This window comes from Halyomorpha halys, unplaced genomic scaffold (assembly GCF_000696795.3).
Source record: "Halyomorpha halys isolate HHAL.00 unplaced genomic scaffold, Hhal_1.1 Scaffold2071.1, whole genome shotgun sequence".
In the NCBI taxonomy this organism is placed as follows: Eukaryota; Metazoa; Arthropoda; class Insecta; order Hemiptera; family Pentatomidae; genus Halyomorpha; species Halyomorpha halys.
The window spans coordinates 18486-38811 of record NW_027112318.1 but is presented as its reverse complement, the minus strand read 5'-3'; the positions used below and the strand labels follow the sequence as shown (position 1 = coordinate 38811).

Genomic DNA, 20326 nt, shown 5'->3' with positions numbered 1-20326 from the left:
ATATAATATATCTACCATCACTTCCATCCACTCACTGTGACTGACAATAACATTCGGGGAACGAATATTGGAATTTTAAAATAAATACATTTGCGATGATTCATGAGTTCAATAAGTACGAGTTCAGAATTTCAATTTCACAGAATGATCCGGAGGGATAAATGCTAAAATTGCATGATAATTAAACTACTCCAAGCTATATCAATTAATTGGCAATCAGCCGATGGCGTTTAAGAACCATTGATTCGCAGGTGCTGTAAATGTTTCCATTAATGCTGATAATACCCTTGTATATTACTCTCAAGTGATTAATGTTTTAAATGATATCGTGCCATTATTCAATCGAATATTTATTTCTTTATCACGTGGTGTTCTATACGAGAATCTAAGACAGACTGATGTTGATTGATTATAATAAGTAAGAAATATTATTCTAGTAACTATGGACTACGTCCATCTTCGGTACTAATATCTTAATCTGATTTTAATCTTTATATTTTTTAAGCAAAGCATATCACGAAATATTAATACTTCAAATTTAACCTATGATAATGAGGAGGAGAAAGATAAGTTTAAAGTTTAATATTTTCAACAATTTTTATTAAATTGTAGAAATACAATGAAACATAAGAAGGGGAATTGGATATTTTCAAATATAACAAATCATTTAATATTATTATGTATTATTGCGAAAATAAATGGCAGGGAAGTTGGAATGAGTTAGGTGCTGCAAAAGCTGTCATCCCCCAATTATTTGAAAACTCAAAAAGTTGAGAAATTTGAGATTCAAGAGTTATGAAAAAAAATCAGTTCAGAACACATAAATGTAAACAAAGATTTGTTGAAACGTTTTGCTCTTAGAGCTATTAGAATTCAAAATCTCTGAATTAAAAAAAAAAATGGGATTTTATGAAAATAATGTAATATTCAAATATATATATTGTTACCACATGTCAGGTACATTCTCAACAGGTATGTGAAAAATTCAAATCCAAAAAAGCCAGAAAAAAAACTAATATATTATACAATATTTTATTTTATTTTGTTGAAAGTTAGTTATCTTATAACTTTTGATATGATAAATAGTTTTATTTTATTTATTTTTTTCTTTGAGAATTATTGTTTTCATTTTTTTTTCAATCTTATATTTTTATGATGTTTTACAATTTCATTCTTTTACTATTTTTTCCCCTTAAATTTCTATTTTATTATAAGACTCTAAAGCTCATTTTTTTAATGCTTGTTATGTTATTCTAAAGGGATATTCCTCAGAATATATTGTAAATCAGAATATATCAGAAAATATTAATTATTATCATGGCTGGGAAGATTGAAACATCATAATATAGTTGGAAAATCCAGTCAAAATTATTAGGAAATTAATATTTTGCCACTGTAACAAATTGTGGTGTCCCTTGGTGACAGTTTGCGTGATTACCTTATATGTGGTATTTTTAAAAAACCATCAGAATTCTTGTTTTAGTAAAAAAATATATTTATTCCTTTATTATTTATCTTTCAAAAATAGTAGGAATTTTTATTGAAAGTTCATATTATTGTTTTTGAACTTACGACGATTAAGGCCTATTCACATTTTCAATAAATAAATCAATAATTTTCAAGCCCAGAAACAAAATCCAAATGGACTGAACAGTTGAAATAAAAAGTTGTATGAGTCCAATTTTTAATAGTTCGCCGATACACTGGTTTTTAATAATTTATCAACTTATTTATACAAAAATTCTATTTATTATGTTTTACAATAGCGTATCGTTTTCAGAAGTTTAAAAATAAATTTAAAAAAAATTTACATTACAATTACCTTTAATACAAAATTCTGTCAATTTTCATTTGGCTCCACGTTTAACGTTGGGACCAGGGAATGTATGATTGATGGATTTAGAGAAGCATGGAGATATATCCATTTTTAGACATATTTGAGATTTTAAAAAAATGATTCTTGATTAGTTTTCGAGATAACTAACTTATTTTAATTTTTTTCCTTTTAAAAATAAATATATTGAAAGGAAAGAACTGGGTGATCTGAAACCCACTCGCCTCTCCTAGGAGCCTCCTTAATTACAAAAAATAAATAAATAAAAAAATATACGCTAACAAATAACTAATAAAATATTATAAAAGGAAAATATTTGTCCAGCAGCTAGGTATTCGTCTTAACGACACAAACAGTTTCTGCTACCGATAAAGGCTCATTGATGATTTTTGCAGTAGGAAATTTTGACTGGACTGTCGTACGTTTGGACGAGTGGCTAAATCCATCTTGAACGATAAGGTCAGGTGGAGGTACTTCTTGAAGAAAATTGTTGTACTTATGGCCATAGCTACTCAGTTTTTGTATCATAATAAAAAGCCATCTGAATTCAAATCACTTAATCATTAATAGAACTAGTGACACTAAGAATGGAAATGTGTGAAAAAAATAGATTACTCGAAGAGGAACAATTGTTGAAACACTTAAATAATTTTATCGAGGTTAGGTTTCGGAAGTAGTTTCGGAATCAGACTTAATTCTCTATTCATTATCGGCGAAGATTCTCTTAGGTTGGGCACCATGGATTTACAGCATTTCACTAAACCTAGGAAAACATACATTAGTAACAAGATAAATCAAACGGTTGGAGAAAAATGATAAGTATCTTCTGTAGTGGTTTCCAACTAAATTTTCATGCATATCTTATTTATTATATAATGAAATATTAGAATGATTAGTCTTTACTATTTATGAAATCAATATTAATACTTAATCAAAAATTACATGTAAATATCTGATACAATTTAGAATATTTGTTCGTTTAACATATTGATTGTAAACAGAAGCAGTGGCAACTGTAATTATATATAACTGTGATTAATTAATCCAATCTCTGATGTTTATTTATGAGATGTTATCCATCAAACTCCCAGCTATCCTAGAGGAAATACTGAGGTTGGAGAATTATTATCTTTACCACAACATAAAAATTTTTCCACATGGATTTAATTTTTAATTTATTATAGTTTTTTAATATTATTTTCTACATAGATTGTTATAGTTATTTGATCTGGTTATCGTATAGTACTTTACTTTTTTACTTTAATAATATAGATACATAAATTAAGAGTTTGAATGTTTTAAATCAAATAGTAGGAGCGCGGTGGCACAATGGTAAGGTTCTACTGACTCCAAGGACTCGGGTTCGAATCTAGCAGTAGCAGATAATTATTTTATGTTACACTACCGTTGTAGCATTTATGCATTTGGCATTTTATGTTGTAGCCGCGAGTCAATCCTGTGGGTTCTTGAGCCTTCCTGGGTACTTGATATTGAAAAAATCAACTCCTTTTATAACCGTTGATCCAAAAACAGTGCTTATTTACAAAGTACTGAACCATTGATGGGTCGTATGGGGTTCACATTATTAATATCACAAAGAGCTTCAATATTATTTTGCCCTGAAAGATGTTCCGAGGGTATTTTTCACATTTTTTTTTTTTAATTTATTCTCAATTCTTTTTTTACCTCCTTCTCAAAATCCAAATGTCTTGTGTATTTGTATGAATCTCTTTAAGGCTGCTCTGTTAGAGAGCTTTATATTATACCACAAAATATCCAGATCCATACCACAATAATTTATTTATTTTTGGCGTACTAAAAGACTAAATATTATTTCAAGAAGAAAATTAGTCTAAACCATTTTATATATTTTCCAAACGCAAATAATAATAATTGTGATGATTTTTTTTTTCAACGTTTAGTCAATCATTAAAATATTTTCTAATTAACAAAAAAAAACAAGAATAATGCAATAACTTTTTTTACCATTGTGTCATTTGTTTAAATGCAGATAAACAAAAGGTAAATATGTATTTTGGTTGAGGAATTTCAGTAAAATTCTCCTGTAAATATATAAAAAAAAAAAACACTTCACTAATAAGCTATTAGCAAAAGTTGTTAACAGTCATAAGCTTCAAAAGTAATAAACTTAATTACTCTCCATAACTAATTGGCATTGTAAGGAACCTGATACTTGAGAGGAAAAACAGGCCTTAAAGGGCCTTGAAAAATTTTAAAGTACTCTATCTTTTTAGCGCCTCACGCTTCACTGAACCGCATTAAAACTTCATCCCTTCTCTTCGATTCTTAACTTTTTCATCTGAAATTACAGCGGGGAAACTTGGAAACAAAAAGTAGATTTCATTATTTATTGATATTCAGCCAAGTCTTTGTTTAGATATTGTGGAACTGTCTGAAACTGTTCCCTACCAAAAATTTTAAACATTTAAATACTGAAGTAGTTATTTTATAATTGTTAGAATATAGTTATATTTACTAGGCATTGAGTTTTTAAAAACAATGGCAAACGACAACCCGTCGATGTTTCACCAATTCACGCTTCATTAGGATTGAACATACAGTATCTCACATTCTCAGACAAACTGCAGGACATCTCACATCAACTATCAAAACATACATTTTATACAGAGAATGTACGTCCAAAAACTAAGAGAAGTGAAGCCAAAAAGCCTGGCCTAAGGATGAACTTTAGGTGCGTGGTAAAAGAGTGCTAATCACCAGCTATCTTCAACGAGTATTTCGGTTTAGACTACAATGAGGGATATTCCAATTAACCTTAACATCAACTTAAGCTCCGAGGGAGTAGTCAATTCCCCCTTTTTTTGGCTTCCTTTGTCCCTGCCCGTGGCCACCAGAGCCACTTATAAATTTATATTCAAGTTTATATAACAGTTCAGCAGAAAATATATGTACCAAAGAACAACAGTCGTACAAAAAAAAAGCAACAAGATTGAAAAAAAAATTTGTATTGTTTAAATTTTTATATAACTATATTTTATTTAAATACTTCATAACTAAGGTAATGAAACATTGCCTAAGACTTAATATTATGTGAATGATTGAATCATACCCCATTAATCACCACTATGAGACCATTCAATTCCACAATATTCACATATCCTCTGTTATGAAAGTAACTAATCATAACAATACTTAGCAATTAATGCTATTAAATCAGTCAGCATTCATTTATTATTCACAAGCAACATAAAGTAAAATTAAAACAAAAAAGAACAATCTATTGACAAAGTTCTTAATATTAATAATAATTATAAATTTTAAATAGTAGGAACATATGCAAGACGTCTTAAGCCCAATCCATCACGGCTAAGCTCCTTGAATAATTATATTTGACATGTTCAGTGAAGAAATAACTAAAAGTTGGTCTTTAATAAAACAAATCATATTGCATATAATATGATATATTATACATAATAATATCAAATATAATAAATTATATACCAGAAGTTTACAATAATGTAGCTTCTGAAGCTTTCAAGCTTTTATCAGGCACGGGTTTGTAGGGAAAAAACCTCATGTTTTCCCACAGGTCACTTGTTCACTTAAACCCACAGATCTCGTGATATAGTGTCGGCTTGAAGTCAAATTTATTTTAATCCAATTTTAATATAATTGTCAGGGATTGTGGAAGTAGGTATCAGGATTGTATCAAATACAGATTTCATCACATTCCTATTAAGTGGCTTCGCTAAGAACTTCGTCCTGTCGATGTTATTATTAAAAATCAAATAATTAACCTTGAAATGTAAGTGACTTTAATAGAAATTTCCAGAGAAGGGATATTTTCTTACAAATTTAATTGAAAGGGAAGCCTCACTTTTTTTTTGTTTACTCTAATAAATGAAAAAGGAAAGAAAATATGAAAACAATGAAGAAGCTATACTGACTTATTTACGTAGCAGACTTTTTTTTTTTTTTATTAAGATACTAATATAACAAGTTTCAATAAATTTTCAGTGATTTTTCACCTTTTATTTTGTTATTCGTGAACGATTATAGACTTTTAAAAAAATATGGCATCTTAAGAAAATATAATGAGGGTATATTGTTTTTTGTAAATTAAATAAAGTATTAGTTTTTCAGAACTATTCCATTCTATATAAATCTGCTCTATAATTTTATTCATAAGTAGTTTCAAGAAAATACATTTGTGCACTTAAAGTTTGAGAACCATCGAGCCTTTTCGGTCCAGAGGACCAAAGCCTCAATTCTACAGACTGCTAAGGCAGAAAATAGCCCCTCCGTCCAGATGTTAAGGGTTAATCAAAGGCCATCCGTCTTCTGCATCTGTCATGTTAAGCCCATCGGTTCCTCCTCACCGGAACTAACAGTTAGAGGAAACGATTCCTCTTTCCGGAAACTTCACCCTAGGATTCTCGTGGCACGGATCACGTTTTTGAACTATAATCTAGAGATGGACTTAAATACATTAAATAGCATTAGCCCGGCTAAAGCTAATAGAATATCGGACTCCGATGCACCTTACATAAACCCGGCATTGAATAGCCCCCCGTCTGAATAGCATTAGTATCCCCCGGTGTATCCGTGAGCAATAAGGCTTTGATGGGGATGAATAGAGTTTATGCTCACACGAATGGATTTTCGATTAGTGCCGGAGAACTCCGGGATTTAATGTTTTCAGTTTATGCCTGCTTTAAGCTCTGCATTCATGAGCTTCCATGATATTCAGATTTGGGAAGTGCTTAGGCATATAATAAAGCTGATTTTGATAACATGTTAGACAATTTTGCAGGAAAATTAAATGTTGAACTTGAAAGCCAACAGTAAATCAAAGATAATAAATGTCTGAGGCCATAAAAGTTAGTGCGTAAGATATTTTCGTGGAATTATATACTTCAACATACGATAAATTCAGAAAATTGAATCAATTTCAACTTATCATCAACAATGTTATTGTAAAATAGGTTTGAATAAAATCTTGTGGAGCAGGCGAATCACACGACTTTCACTCACCACCCTTCTTTGGATTGAAATTATTCCTCTACCGTTTCGTTTTATATTATTCATGGTTGAAATACTTTCCTGTACTAATTTTCAAGATGAGCCTTTCGGCAGGCAAAATTAAAACTTTTAAATATTTCAGAAAAGTACTTTTAGTAACAATTCAGTCGCAAAATTGTGACATTTTTCTTTTGCAAATTAGACAGAACTATAAAAATATAAAAGTGTACTAAAATTTACATTTATTAAACGCTAAATTGTTAAAGAATCCCCATTGAAAATACTAGGAATGACTTAATGAATTTAGTTATCCTAGTAAAATGAAAAACACTAAATTAGATTAAGTTAAATTAAATTTTATATTATAATAAAATTTAAAAAAACTGACTAATTAATTAAAAAGGTGACGATAGGCAGGGTTTTTCCATTCTCCATATGTCTTTTAATCGATGAATAGTTCAATTCTTGGTATATTTTTTAAATAAACACATTTTAATAAATAAAAGGAGAAATAAAACAACATTTATCTGACCAGTGAAACGTAAAAACGCGCTGCACATGGGCCTCGCCTCTTTCCCTATCCTCCCCCCCCCTCTCTGAGAGTAAAAACTCGTAGAAGAACAGACATTTTATTGATGCATTTTCGTTATTACTCATTACCTTCCACTAATTTACATGTTAAATTTTTTCCCCTTAAAATGCTCTATAAGTCAAATAAAAATAAATACATATTAACGTCCATTTATAATCTACCTCGGTCATTTTCCGTAACGAAGACATTAACTATTATGTGTGGTTTAAATCAACTGATTTAAATCTTAATTAAATGTTATTTTATTTTTTGTACAACATACTTAAAATATATATATATATATATATATAATTATTATAACAAATTATTATTAGTGTTGCCAAGCATCGTGTATATAATTCTGTTTTTCGCATAAAATAGCAATTAATAACTTTTTCAGCTCTCTTATAACAAATCGCAGCTTTGCTTGAATTGTGCCAAATCTGACAAAAAAAAATAATAATAATAAAATAAAATAAATTCCATAAATTATACCGCAGGCTAGGGTTACGTTTCGACAACCCTACTTGCTAAGGTATAGTCTATAGAGAAGCAAACAATTCATAAAGAATTTATATTTCAATGAAAAACTAAATTTACTTTCGGTAGATGGTGTTGCAAAAGTAAAAATTGTAATTAATGTTGATTATACCAGCGTATAAATCAAAATTAACTATGATATGTATTGAATCCTGTCTTAAATTCACAATGTTAAGCTATCTATCTCAATATAAACAATTATTCGTATAATTTTTTTAACGTTTTTTTCTTTGTATTTAACATGATAATTGTAATCGTTTCAGTCAAATGTTTTCAATAAGGAATAGACCAACAAGAGATAAAGGTGACACTATTATTACTTCAAACTGAAGTTGGCTTATCGGAAGATCTGTAGCCAGCAAACACTATTTATTAAAGCTGTCAATGCAGCTTACACTAAAGTTTAACTTGGCAAGAGAACTATCGGATAAATAGTTTCCAATCCCAAACTTCCTTGTAACTGAGTTACATACTTTTATATTAACTTAAAAGCTTCACCCTCAACTTCATCGAGTGACACTTCTTATGTTTCCAACTTTGTTGAATATTTCAAGTTACTCTGACGTCCGTTCTACAAGAAAAATAAAAGTTTCAAATAGAAAAACACATCTATTCCACGTTTAAAACTAAAACAGCATTTTTTTTCTTTAAACATTTCATACTAAATGGCTTACAAATATTTTTTTTTAAAAAAGTGCACGCCTAAATAAGTATAGTTAAATATGGAATATTAAATTCTAAGGGCCATTCTCTCAAAACATACAAAGTCCCAGGTAGATCATAGAACCTGTATGGAATTGCTGATACTTCAATTGTATCCATTGGTCAGCAAATATTCTTAGCTTGTTGTTCAAGGATTTTTATTTCAGTATCAATTCGTTTATACGCCTACATTTAAACAAAAAATGTAAATATCTATCTCCCTCACCTGTCCTACATCTCGAGTTGCTAAAAAAATATCTTTTTTTTTCTATTTACAACCTAATTTTTCTGTACGTATAAGAATATAGACTTATAGATTGCACTATAAGTCGTTTAGAAAAAAAGTTATGATCCATAATGTACCTGTCCCATATACACAACCTATTCCCATCATATTTTTTTTAAATGGGGAACCAAGACTTTGGAAATCTTTATTTCATTATTATTCATGGCTGGTAACACTATAGCAGATCCCCCTCCAAAAAAAACCGAAGATAATCTACAAAACATTAAGCGCTAGTTCCCTTGAGAGTGTGTTTATATGAGAGAAATCAATGAGTGTTATTTCACCTCCTATCTCCCTCACAGAGATATTTTCTAAAAGTTGGGTTTGATTCCGTTAAATTACACTTAATTTGTGCGTTTATAAGGGAGTTCAATAAATGCTCTATAAATGATTATCAATACAATGGTACATACTAATGTAATCCTCAAAAACCCATCTCCCTCACACCTCAACAGTGACAGTGATAAAATTAAAATGAGGTAATTAAGAAGCTGTGGCAAACTTGCGCGAATAAAGAGATTGATATGTACATATATGCATATGCATGAACGAGGGGCAGTCCCACCTGAAGAGATAAAATTATTAATTTAATACAAATTAAATTTTTTTCAAGCTAATAATTGTATTAACTAATAAAGAACTGTTATAATTATATACAATTTTTTTAAAAAATATTGTTGCACAAAAAAATAAGATATTTAATATTTGTTAAATTTGAGTATTTTCTATCTTCTTCATCTCAATGATCTAATGGTTTCTTTAAAAATTAATTCTATAAAAAAATTTTTTGTAAACATCACTAGCACCCAATCTTAGCGGAATTAATGAGAAAAAACTATTAATAAAAACAATTTTTTTGCAGTGATATCTGAACCATCAAATGGAGAATGGCCTCTCAGCGGTGCAAATAAGACTTAAAAGGCAACACAATTATAACATGTAGTTACAAGGTGGCTTTTATCATGAAATCATAATTGACATCATTGAGATGAGGGAGATAGAAAACACTCATAATTCAACAAATATTAAATGTTATTTTATTTTTGTACAACATATTTTAAAATATATATATATATATATATATATATAGTGTTGCCAGGCATTGTGTATATAATGTTGTTTCGCATAAAATAACAATTAATAAATTTTTCAGCTTTCTCATAACATATCGCGGCTTTGCATGAATTGTGGTAAATCTTTTTACCACAATTCCATTTTATTTCCCGCATCACTTAAAATTTATAACGTTTCTTATATTTTATATATTTTTTGTTTTGTAAGTAGCGACGAAATAGACTGACATAGATTCTTAAACATTGGGTGAGAAGCCACCCTCACTGATTAAAATTACATGTGGACACTGAGCCTAAAGCTTTTAGTGATAAAAGTGTCTTTTGAACGCTGTAAAAGAGGGAAACCCCCTCGCCACACCACTTCGGCTAAGGTAGGTGTTAAGCCTTTTGAGTAAAGATTTTTTCTACCAAGTTGTAAAACGTAAATAAAGTGTTTTATCTCAGTTTTATTTAATTATCTGTATAACTTGAAAGGGGCTAATTAATGGTATTTCTATATTTTTTAAAGTCATAACGTCATCAGCTAATTCAATTCAAAATACATTACTAAACCACAAAAAAAAAATCTCAATTGTATTTTACACAATTTTTAAACTATAACTATATAGCAGACACATAGACATATTTCGTCAATTTCCCTACATTTATACAGTAGGGAATAACAATTAAATAACACATCTAGATCATTCAACACCATCATATGTTAATATTTTTGAGGGAACGAGGTGGTTCAGTGGGTAAGGCACTATTCAACTAATTCCAAGGACCCGGTTTCAAATCCAGGTGTGACAGATTAGCATTTATTCAGTTGCCGTAGCCACGAGTCAACCCGAAGGGTTCTGGTTTCACCCAGCAGCCCTATAAAGTGAGTACCCTTACCCTTAATTAGGGAAAATGTGGTGGTTGAGCGTAATCATGAACAAATCACCGTTCATCTAGAAACTGTACTTCAATACAACGTACAGAACCCCTAACCCTTCATGGGCTAATATTTTCACATAATACAGATTTTCATATATTAAAATTTACAAGATTTATTTTATCAACAGTACATATTTTAATTAATATCTACTATATGCTAATATTAACAAATTCTAATAATTAAAAATATAACTTCTCTGAAATAAGGGTGTATAAATGTGTTAATATTTATGTTATTAACAAGTTATAATTTAACAAAAATATATATATTGTATTTAATAACATTTTATGTTGTTAAAATAAAGGATACGGTCGTATCAATTATTATGCCTTTTTTGAAAAGAAAACTTACAAAAAAATAAATACATAAATAAAATAAAAAAATGCAAACTAAACCTTCTGACTAAAAAGCACTTTTTCACTTAAATGATAAAATTAATTGTAACAAATTAAAAAAATTATGAGACAAAGTTCTACAAACCAAGATAATTGAGTGGTTTACTGGATGGATTCATATTTATTCTATTAGTACAAGAGCCCAAGAGAAGAAAAAAGGCAGTTATCTCACCCCAAGTTTTGATTACTATAATGAAAAGTATGCATAATTAGTAGTCAAAATTGATGTGTCTGCCAAGTATAAGTAGGGTGAATAAAAAATGGCAGCTTTAAAAAAGTTGAAAATAATTAATTTTTCATTCGGAGCTCTATTTCTTAAAAAGTAGGAATGACACAAGAAAATCTCGAGAACGCCATTTAAAAAAGAGTAAATTTGCTGAAATATGAGCCCTAAAAGAGTCATTTACATTAAATAGTTTTCGAGATATAGCTTTTTAAAACATTTCATAAAAATGTTGTATGGGACGTACTGAAAGATCAGTAGTTAGTGAATTTATTTTGAAAAATTTATATCTCAAAAACCATTTGACGTACAGATGTCTATTAGCACTCAAATTAAAGCTAGTTTCATCAGCTATAAAGAGGTTTATGATGTTTTTTATCGTAGGAGTAATAATGCACATGAAATTTGATAAAATAAATTGATTTATAGTTGTCTTAATGAGCTCCGAATGCAAAAATTAGTAATTTTTTAAGGTTTTTAAAGAGCCGCCATTTTTTATTCCCCCTACCTATACTTGGCAGACTCATCAATTTTGACTTTGGAATGCATACACCAGCAAATTAAGTTCTATATCAACGAATTGTGATTAATTACGTGTACTGTGAGAGCTGACTGGATATTGATACAATCACATGGATAGAATTCATAAGATGATGGTTATTAGGGACTGTCAAAGGTTTTTGAAATATTTCTTATTTGGTATTTTATTTTTGATTGACATGCCATTAAATTATAAAAAAAGATTTAATTGAATATGGCGGGGAAGGGGGAGGAAACATTATGTTAAAATGTTTCTTTCAGACATATTCCGTCACATCAAGTCATTTTATTTTTCTTGACACAGCCGCTAGTATTCAGATTTTACAAGCAAAACATATATTTATTTATATAAAGATATTATTTAGATAACTTGTTAATATAATGAATGTTTTTTTCATATTGTATAAGCTTTATGATTTTTTTTTTTCATCAATTAATTGTTTTTCAGAAAGTTGAATCTGAAATAATAGTGAAATGCAGATAATTGTTTTTTTAACTCATAAAATGTTCTAGGGCTAGTTAATGTTAATTTCGGTTGAAAAAAAGAGAAGAGAAACAGGAGATAGTTTTATTTGTACATTTTGCATTAAATAATAATAACTTAAGTTTACCAGCTTCTAAATTCAAGTCTAGAACGAAAAATCACCTAATTTTTAGACGTATCAGTTATTTTATCGTATGGTATTTTATACGTCAGGAAACGCGCGATGTATTTCTTAAGTACATCGCGCGAGGCCTTGGACCTCCACGGTCTGTCGCGCCAATGAAAAAAAAGGTATTTTATACGATTATAGAAACCTGAAGAGGTCATTTATTATAACGACTATAAGTAATATTTATATTTAAATTAACTAAGACACTTGGTGTATGGTAAATAAATAAAGGGAATAAATAGACTTGTGCATACAACGAATTCGCATAATGGGTGGTTAAATTATCTTCGCTCTGCCTCTACATTAATGTTAGTACAAGACGAGCCATTTGCTTTAGTAAGAGAACGCCATTTTCGTTAAATAGACTCAATTCAGTGCACTAAGAGACCATTGCCAGTTGCAGTAATTGCAATTCTTGAAGCTGCCCCCTACAAAGTGGAAATAAAGACAGTTAAGCGGGGGTCTACGGACAACCCCTAGTGAATCACGCGATGCTGACTCATCGGGAGTCCTACCTCCCCGACGACAAATGGTCCCTGGTCAGACCAATCGACGGTAAATCTCCGTCAGGCAGGATGAAAGTTGATACATCTCACCAAGATATATAGGTCACTCATTTGTCATCAATTAGCTTATTGATGACCCCGCTACCGAAACGAACGGCTAAAGGTATATCTTTATATATAATAATAATACAAAAGCCAGTCATATAAAAACGAACAATTCTAAAGGCTAGAGAGAGACACAAAATGTAATTCATTTTGATTTTCAATAATAAATTTTTATTTTGTTGAGTGATAAAATTCACAAAGTTCATAAATTCACTTATTTCATAAACTTTATTAAAACACTTATATAGTATTAAACGTTTTCAAATATTCTAATTATTCATATTATATACTTCCATCTCTTACCGTTAAGTCTCAATTTAACAATCATAACACGTCAGTGAAGTTAATTTCCAGAATATCAATTAATACTATTTTTTTTTTTAAACATTTAGAATTCTCCTCCGTCATTAAGCTATAGTTTTCGTAGGCAATAATATTTTATTGTATCAAGGAAAACAAAATATAGAAAAAAATAATACAATGTTCTCATTTGTTAAATTATTGTGTTTAATTTTGTTTCTTTTTTTTATTCCTATTTATTATTTTGCTATCATTTAATTTATATGTCGGTAAGAATGGTGTGAGTAGATTCCTATTACTATTTACGGGTAATGTATGACATAATGCAATACTCAATTTTAATTTAAAAAATAAAATCTTACCATTTGTTGTATAAATTTTAAAGGTTTTAAAAAAAACTTTTATAAATTAAATTAAAAATAAATAGACGAGTGGGGTAGTTCAGTGAGTAAGGTAACCTCTATCTCTTAGTCCAGGGTTCGAGTCCAGCTATGGCAGATAATTATTTACCGTGTCATTACCAGCCGTTTATCAGTACCAGGATTTGGACTATTTTTGATATTTTGTGCCTTTGAAGTACTTACAGGTGTAAGAAAATTTTGAAATTTATAACTTCATCTTTCTCATTGTATAAATGAAACAAAGAGCCCATATTTTAAACTGTGTTACATCTGTCTGATTTTTTCAGATCGAAAACGTAGCAAAGTTTATCTGTTTAACCCTAGCAGCACCAAGGTAGAATTCATTACGGCCTACTCCAAGGGGGGGCTCGCCGAGCCCTACACTTCCCAAGACGACCTCCACAAGCCCTCACTTGATTTTAACCCTTATATCATTAATTTTCCTTTTATGGTAAACTTACTCTTTTGAAATATAATAATTTCTTCTTACTTCTGTAAATAAGATGGTAGAATAAGGATTATTTAAAAAAACAATAAGGACCTAAGATTTCTATATGCTTTATTATGAAAATGTTTTAATTTGGAATTAAAAAAAGAATAAGAATACATGATACAACAAAAACCTAGGGTCGCTGAAACTTTAATTATTTTCAATTTCATGAATATTTTAAAACAAAAAAAAAATTCTATTGTCTGAACTTAAGTATAAGAATAAAATGTTTATGTTTACAAATGCTCATCACTAGATTCAGCAGGTTCACATGTGTCAACTCTTTTCAGAACAACTAAAAAACCAAAGAAACATATCAGTCCGAAAATATTTTTAAGTAAAAAAAACTGAGGAAATCAGGCCAGTAGTGAGAGTATGGGCGAGCTGGTGCACTTCCGTGAGCAGCCAATCAGAAGCCAGCATTTTGATGAACCACAGGTCCCTTCCCTCCACCAAGGGGGGGGCTCCACCCACCCTCATCTCATTTTTCTAACACAAATAATTTTTCGTACTCTTCCTCCTTATCAAATATTTTTCAAATCAATTCCAACATGTTGGTAGATAAATTTTAGGCAAATAGATTTTTTTCCTTGTCTGTGAAAAATTTTTTGAGAGCAGTATTAAAAAAAATCGGAAGTGAGGGCTCGGCGAGCCCCCCCCCCTTGGTGCTGCTAGGGTTAATTTGCACCACTTTATACAATTGTTAAAAACACTCAATAGTTCCTATACAATAGTATCCTGTAAAAAGTCTCCATCCATCAAAGAGAAGAACCACTAACACATATAAGAATAAACATGAAATGAAATACTCTTAATATTTATTTTTTCAAACTAATTACAAATTTTTTATTTAAATGAAAGAATAACGAACGAATAAAAAGTATTTTAAAACTCTAATATTTATTCAATATAAATCTTGACCAAAATAAGTAGAAGTTCTGATATTTATAATAATTTCTAATTGTATTGAAATTATTACTGTAAAATGACATGAAAATTAAAGAAATAGGACTATAAATAAAACCATCAGAGGTCTTATAAGGACATGTTTACTGGAGCAAAGTATGATCAATATCTGGAGAAACGTTATCCACAGTTACATTTTCGGAAATTACAAATGAGAAATAGATTAACAGTTAAAACTTTTAACCTCATTCAATTGAACTTTGCATTCACGAATCGGAAGGAATGCTTCTGGTTTTCCCAGTCCTTTTGAGGCTTTCAGTACCGCTGGTGGGCCACACTCAATTATACCAAATTTATATTGCTCCAATGACTATCGGATGTATCCCTGAAGTAATTAAGTTTGGAGTTCTATCAATGGGTAGATTCTCTACATGTTCGGATCATGTCATTATAACGCTTACAACTAATTTACTTGATGTATATATATATTTATACAGTTGTAAATAGCAATAAATATATTATTAAAAAAAAAAGGAATAAAGTAACCAACTTCGACGGCAAACTGATCCTCCTTGATTGTAACTAATCTCTATGAAGGTACCCGACCCATCGATAGTTCAGGATGAAACCCATGACCATAATTCTGGCCAAATCGTCTCCTTCAACCGTTTGAAGAGTCGTCTCAAGAAATTTTCTGACCAAATATCGAACCTAAGATCTTGGATTTTAATGATCTAGTTTTGAAAATATATATAATTAACATTTAAGAGAAATCGAAATCGCTCAGTTGTTTGAATACATTATGGATTTTAGTCATTATCCAATTCGAAGCTAAATAAATATTTTATGTTTACTAAGTTCCCTGAACAATTCATGACAATAACAGAGAATTATTTATAATTATAATATAAGCTCACTAGCTTATAAATTCTGGATTATTGTATCTAACTTATGAGTAATATTGGAGATTACTTTTAAAGTCAAACAATGCAGTATTAACTCCGAATGCTTTCATAAATTTTAGACTTAATTCAATTGCTATAAACAAAATTTTATATGTTTATCAGAACTGACATATAAAATTCATGTCACTCTGGTGTAAAAAGGGGCTTGTCAAATGAGAAGTAAACAAGTTTATAGTAATTTTACTCCACGGATGTTGTAAGAAACCAATCCAATTTCCTGGGAGCTTTAAATTTAACAAGGTGCAGTAAAGAAGTTTTGTTTAAGGCCGTCACTAACTTTTGACCATACTCCTAACCTGAGGGATAACAACTTTTTTGTTTCTCCTCTCCTCCTCGAAAGTTTATTATTTTAATATTTTCTTTTTTATTCCATCAGCTGTAGAGATAAATATTCCAGCTCTGTTTTCCTACCCTCTGCTTACCGAAAGCCCTGTAGACTTTTTCGGAATAGTAATCTAAAACTTTTAAACGCTTCCGGATGCCTCTACTGTCTTTAGTATTGAACACTTGGATTTAAAGGATATTGAAATCAATAGAGTTAAACGATCCTTTATATTATTTTTTAAGTATAAATGCTATATAATATAATATGAGACATAGATCGAACATGTGTAATACAATGGTTAAATTAACTTAACAGATTTTAACAAAAAAAAAAAAAAGCATAAAAAGCAAAACATCAAGATCGATATTTCTTAAAATAAACTAAAAAATTTAAAATATTTAGGACAAAATTCTATATTTGATTTTTTCGTAGTCTTCAAGTATGAGCAAATAAAAATAATATATATTTTGAAATAAATATTTCAAAAGTGCGGTCATCTAAGAAAATCATGTGATTGCACACCATAGATATTGTAAAATACTTTATTGGTTTATTACGTATAAAAATATGTAATAACATGTAAACACTCTATGATAAACTATATTGTAATAACTAGATCGTTTTATAAATCTATTTAAATTTTTAAAAATGCACTCTTTGACAACAGTATACTTTAGTGATTTAATATAGTTTGGATATTACTATTAGATAAATAAAATTATTGTACTATATCACTTCAATGCGAATTTCATCCATCTAAGCCCACACAGAAAAATCACGTAGAAGAATCTTTATTTAAGTACAATAATTTATGTTATTTAAATTAGTTGCCTAATATATTTCAAGGTTAAAAAAAAAACAATAATAATAATCCAGAAATTATTTTAAGGTGAATTTTTCACGAAGTTCCCAATGTAGAGTGAATTAAAATTACAATAGGAGAGGAAAGGAAAAACGAAAGGATAAACTACAGTCTCTTATTTACTCAGCTCCTGTAAAAGTATTAAATCCAAAGATCCAGTCATTTTTCTAACAGCAACCTTATTTCCATTATAAAAGTTTTAAACATGAAAATCTATGATAAGTATACCATTATATTGCTAAATAGTTTCAACTTAGAATCCATTAACTTAGGCAGTAATATAATGCAAATTCGAATTATGTACACTAATTACTCAAATTATAATTAATAGGCTTAGCGTAATACATTAAAATTTATTTATAGCTATATTTCAACAGGCTTAACTCATTTTATGTATTCATATAATTTTCGATAATCTAAATTAGATTTCTAAGATCTTAGAAAAAATAAATAAACATTTGTAACTTATATAATGGCCCTACAAAAAAAAATATTATTCATAATCCTATATCAAAATGTTGAAGGGAGGATAACATGAAACCGACATTTACAGAATATGATCAATGAATACTGCGTGAAGAAAATAGAGGAATACTATCAGGAACTAAACGGTCGAGCAACGAGATCTCAAAGACTTTTTCTTTTAATAGTGAAATTCAGTAAAATTTGATTAAAAACAAAAAAAAAACTGAACATCTGTTGTCAACGTTAAATTTAAATTCCAATATAACTATATTTGTCTTAAATTTAATCATTTAACAATAAAAGGAAAAATATGAAGTGAAGCTTTGTTGATCATAACATTTGTTATAGTAGGTAGTTTTCAAGAAAATCATATAAAAAAACAATTATTTTTCTATCTATAAACATACATATAAATATAATATAGATTTATAAATAATTTTAGCAAATATAACTTTTATGAACCAACAGTGATAACTAGTAAGTTATAAACGAAAAGTAAGAATAATTTTTGTTTTAAATACCATTGATTTTCTGACACCCCAACTATATTTGACTATAAAAAAATTTTTTTTTCTTATAATTTATATTCAATGAGTGTAAGATTTAACATAGCACTTAGTTGTATATGGTGAAAATCATATTCCTAGTTAAATTTTTTTTATTTAGAAATGATTCATTATAACATTTTGGGGGCATCTTGTCCCCTTTATTATTGTCTTTCTTTAGCTAATTTTTATTATAAAAAATCTCTCCTTGCTTAGTAAAATATTAAATATCTAGTGCTAAAGCCATGTTACCATATTTTTGATTAAATTACAAAAAAAAATAATTTGAAGTAAGGATAATCCAACAATTGACCTCTATTGTCACTAAATTGTAAATTATCTCCACTATCCATACAAATAATAAAAAATAAGCTAAAGGACACCAATGTTAGTGCACTTGAAGATGGCTTGATAGTCACGAAACGTTGTGATTTCTAAATAAAATAAATTACACAACGCAGATCATTTTTAAAATATGAAACAAAAAAGTGATTTTTTTTTTTTTACTTTATCCTTGCTTGTAACGCATAGGAATAATATAATTTCCAACTTAGCTTGAAATTCATTGTAATTAATTTTAACGTAACGAAATGAACTTTTAATAAATCCCAAAGGATTAAAATTCAAATTAAAAATATCAATTAAGACCTTTATTTAACAAGTCAACTAAAATGGTCAGATAAGTTACTAAGAAGAAAAACTTAAGAAACATTTTGGATACACAATAAATGTGTTTTTAACAAAACACACAAAACAATGCACTTACAATAATAGTATAAAATTCTGTATTGTCCCAATAAGAAAACTGTTAAATATTTAATGTGATGAAAAAGAATATAAATATTTATATTCTGCTTGAGCACAGTAGCCTGGAATAGGAAATAAATGTAAAACTTGGTTTCATAAATTGTGAGGTTCTCCTATATAATGGCCTGAAGTTAGAGATAAGGATCAAAAGATATCTGTGTTTTAGCTTGAAATAATGCTCCTTTGATGACAAAATTAAAATGCGTGGAAGTTCTCTACATCCTTCTAGGATAATAAACTTGTTTAATGTAACAATACCTATAATAATTTACCCCCTCTCGTCCCAAAGATGAATATTTAATTTTTTTTTCTACAATGAATGAATGGAAATTTTATTATTTTATATCTTATGGATTTTTAAAATTATATGATTTGACTGCAAGAGTAGGAATATGAAAAGAGTTTTTTTTTCTTTTGTTTATTAAATTGTACAATTTTTTCTTAATATTTTCATAAATTGGGATTAAAAAAAAAATAATTTTTTTTTTTAATAATTAGAACATGCTTGAGAGATAGAAGACTGACCTCCGGTCGAAGGCTAGTATCCACTGTGTAGTAGCCATTAGAAGAGATCGAGGCTAGACCTCAAGAAGAGCACCGCGAATAGGACATGCCGACGGTCCGGCCGACACTGAAGTCCTCCCGTCGATACTGCCAGGCGTACCAACGCAGCGCTGTCGTCGCCGTCTCGTACAAATTCGTTAAGTACAAAGGTACTTATCCACTAAAACGAAAGTATAAACCATTCGAGTACACGAAGTTCAGAAAAGAACAAGGCAGAGTATGTAAAGTAATGTAAATAGGAAGTAGAACTGAGACAGATCTGATGAGAGATAACCATTATCTGGAATTAAGATTAGAGTCATAGGGGATATTAAATGCATTGGATCGCAAGTGTTAAAACGG

General features: G+C 29.3%; 1 protein-coding gene across 1 annotated transcript in view; it reads right to left on the bottom strand.

Annotated features, from left to right (window-relative positions):
- LOC106691083 (rap guanine nucleotide exchange factor 4-like) overlaps positions 1-20045 on the bottom strand; it is a 126483-nt gene extending 106438 nt beyond the window's left edge. The window contains exon 1 of the mRNA XM_014436740.3: positions 19946-20045. Within this exon, the coding sequence (XP_014292226.2) occupies positions 19946-19983 (38 nt within the window). The 5' untranslated portion in view covers positions 19984-20045. The remainder of the gene's footprint in view (positions 1-19945) is intronic.
- Between the last annotated feature and the right edge of the window lie 281 nt (positions 20046-20326).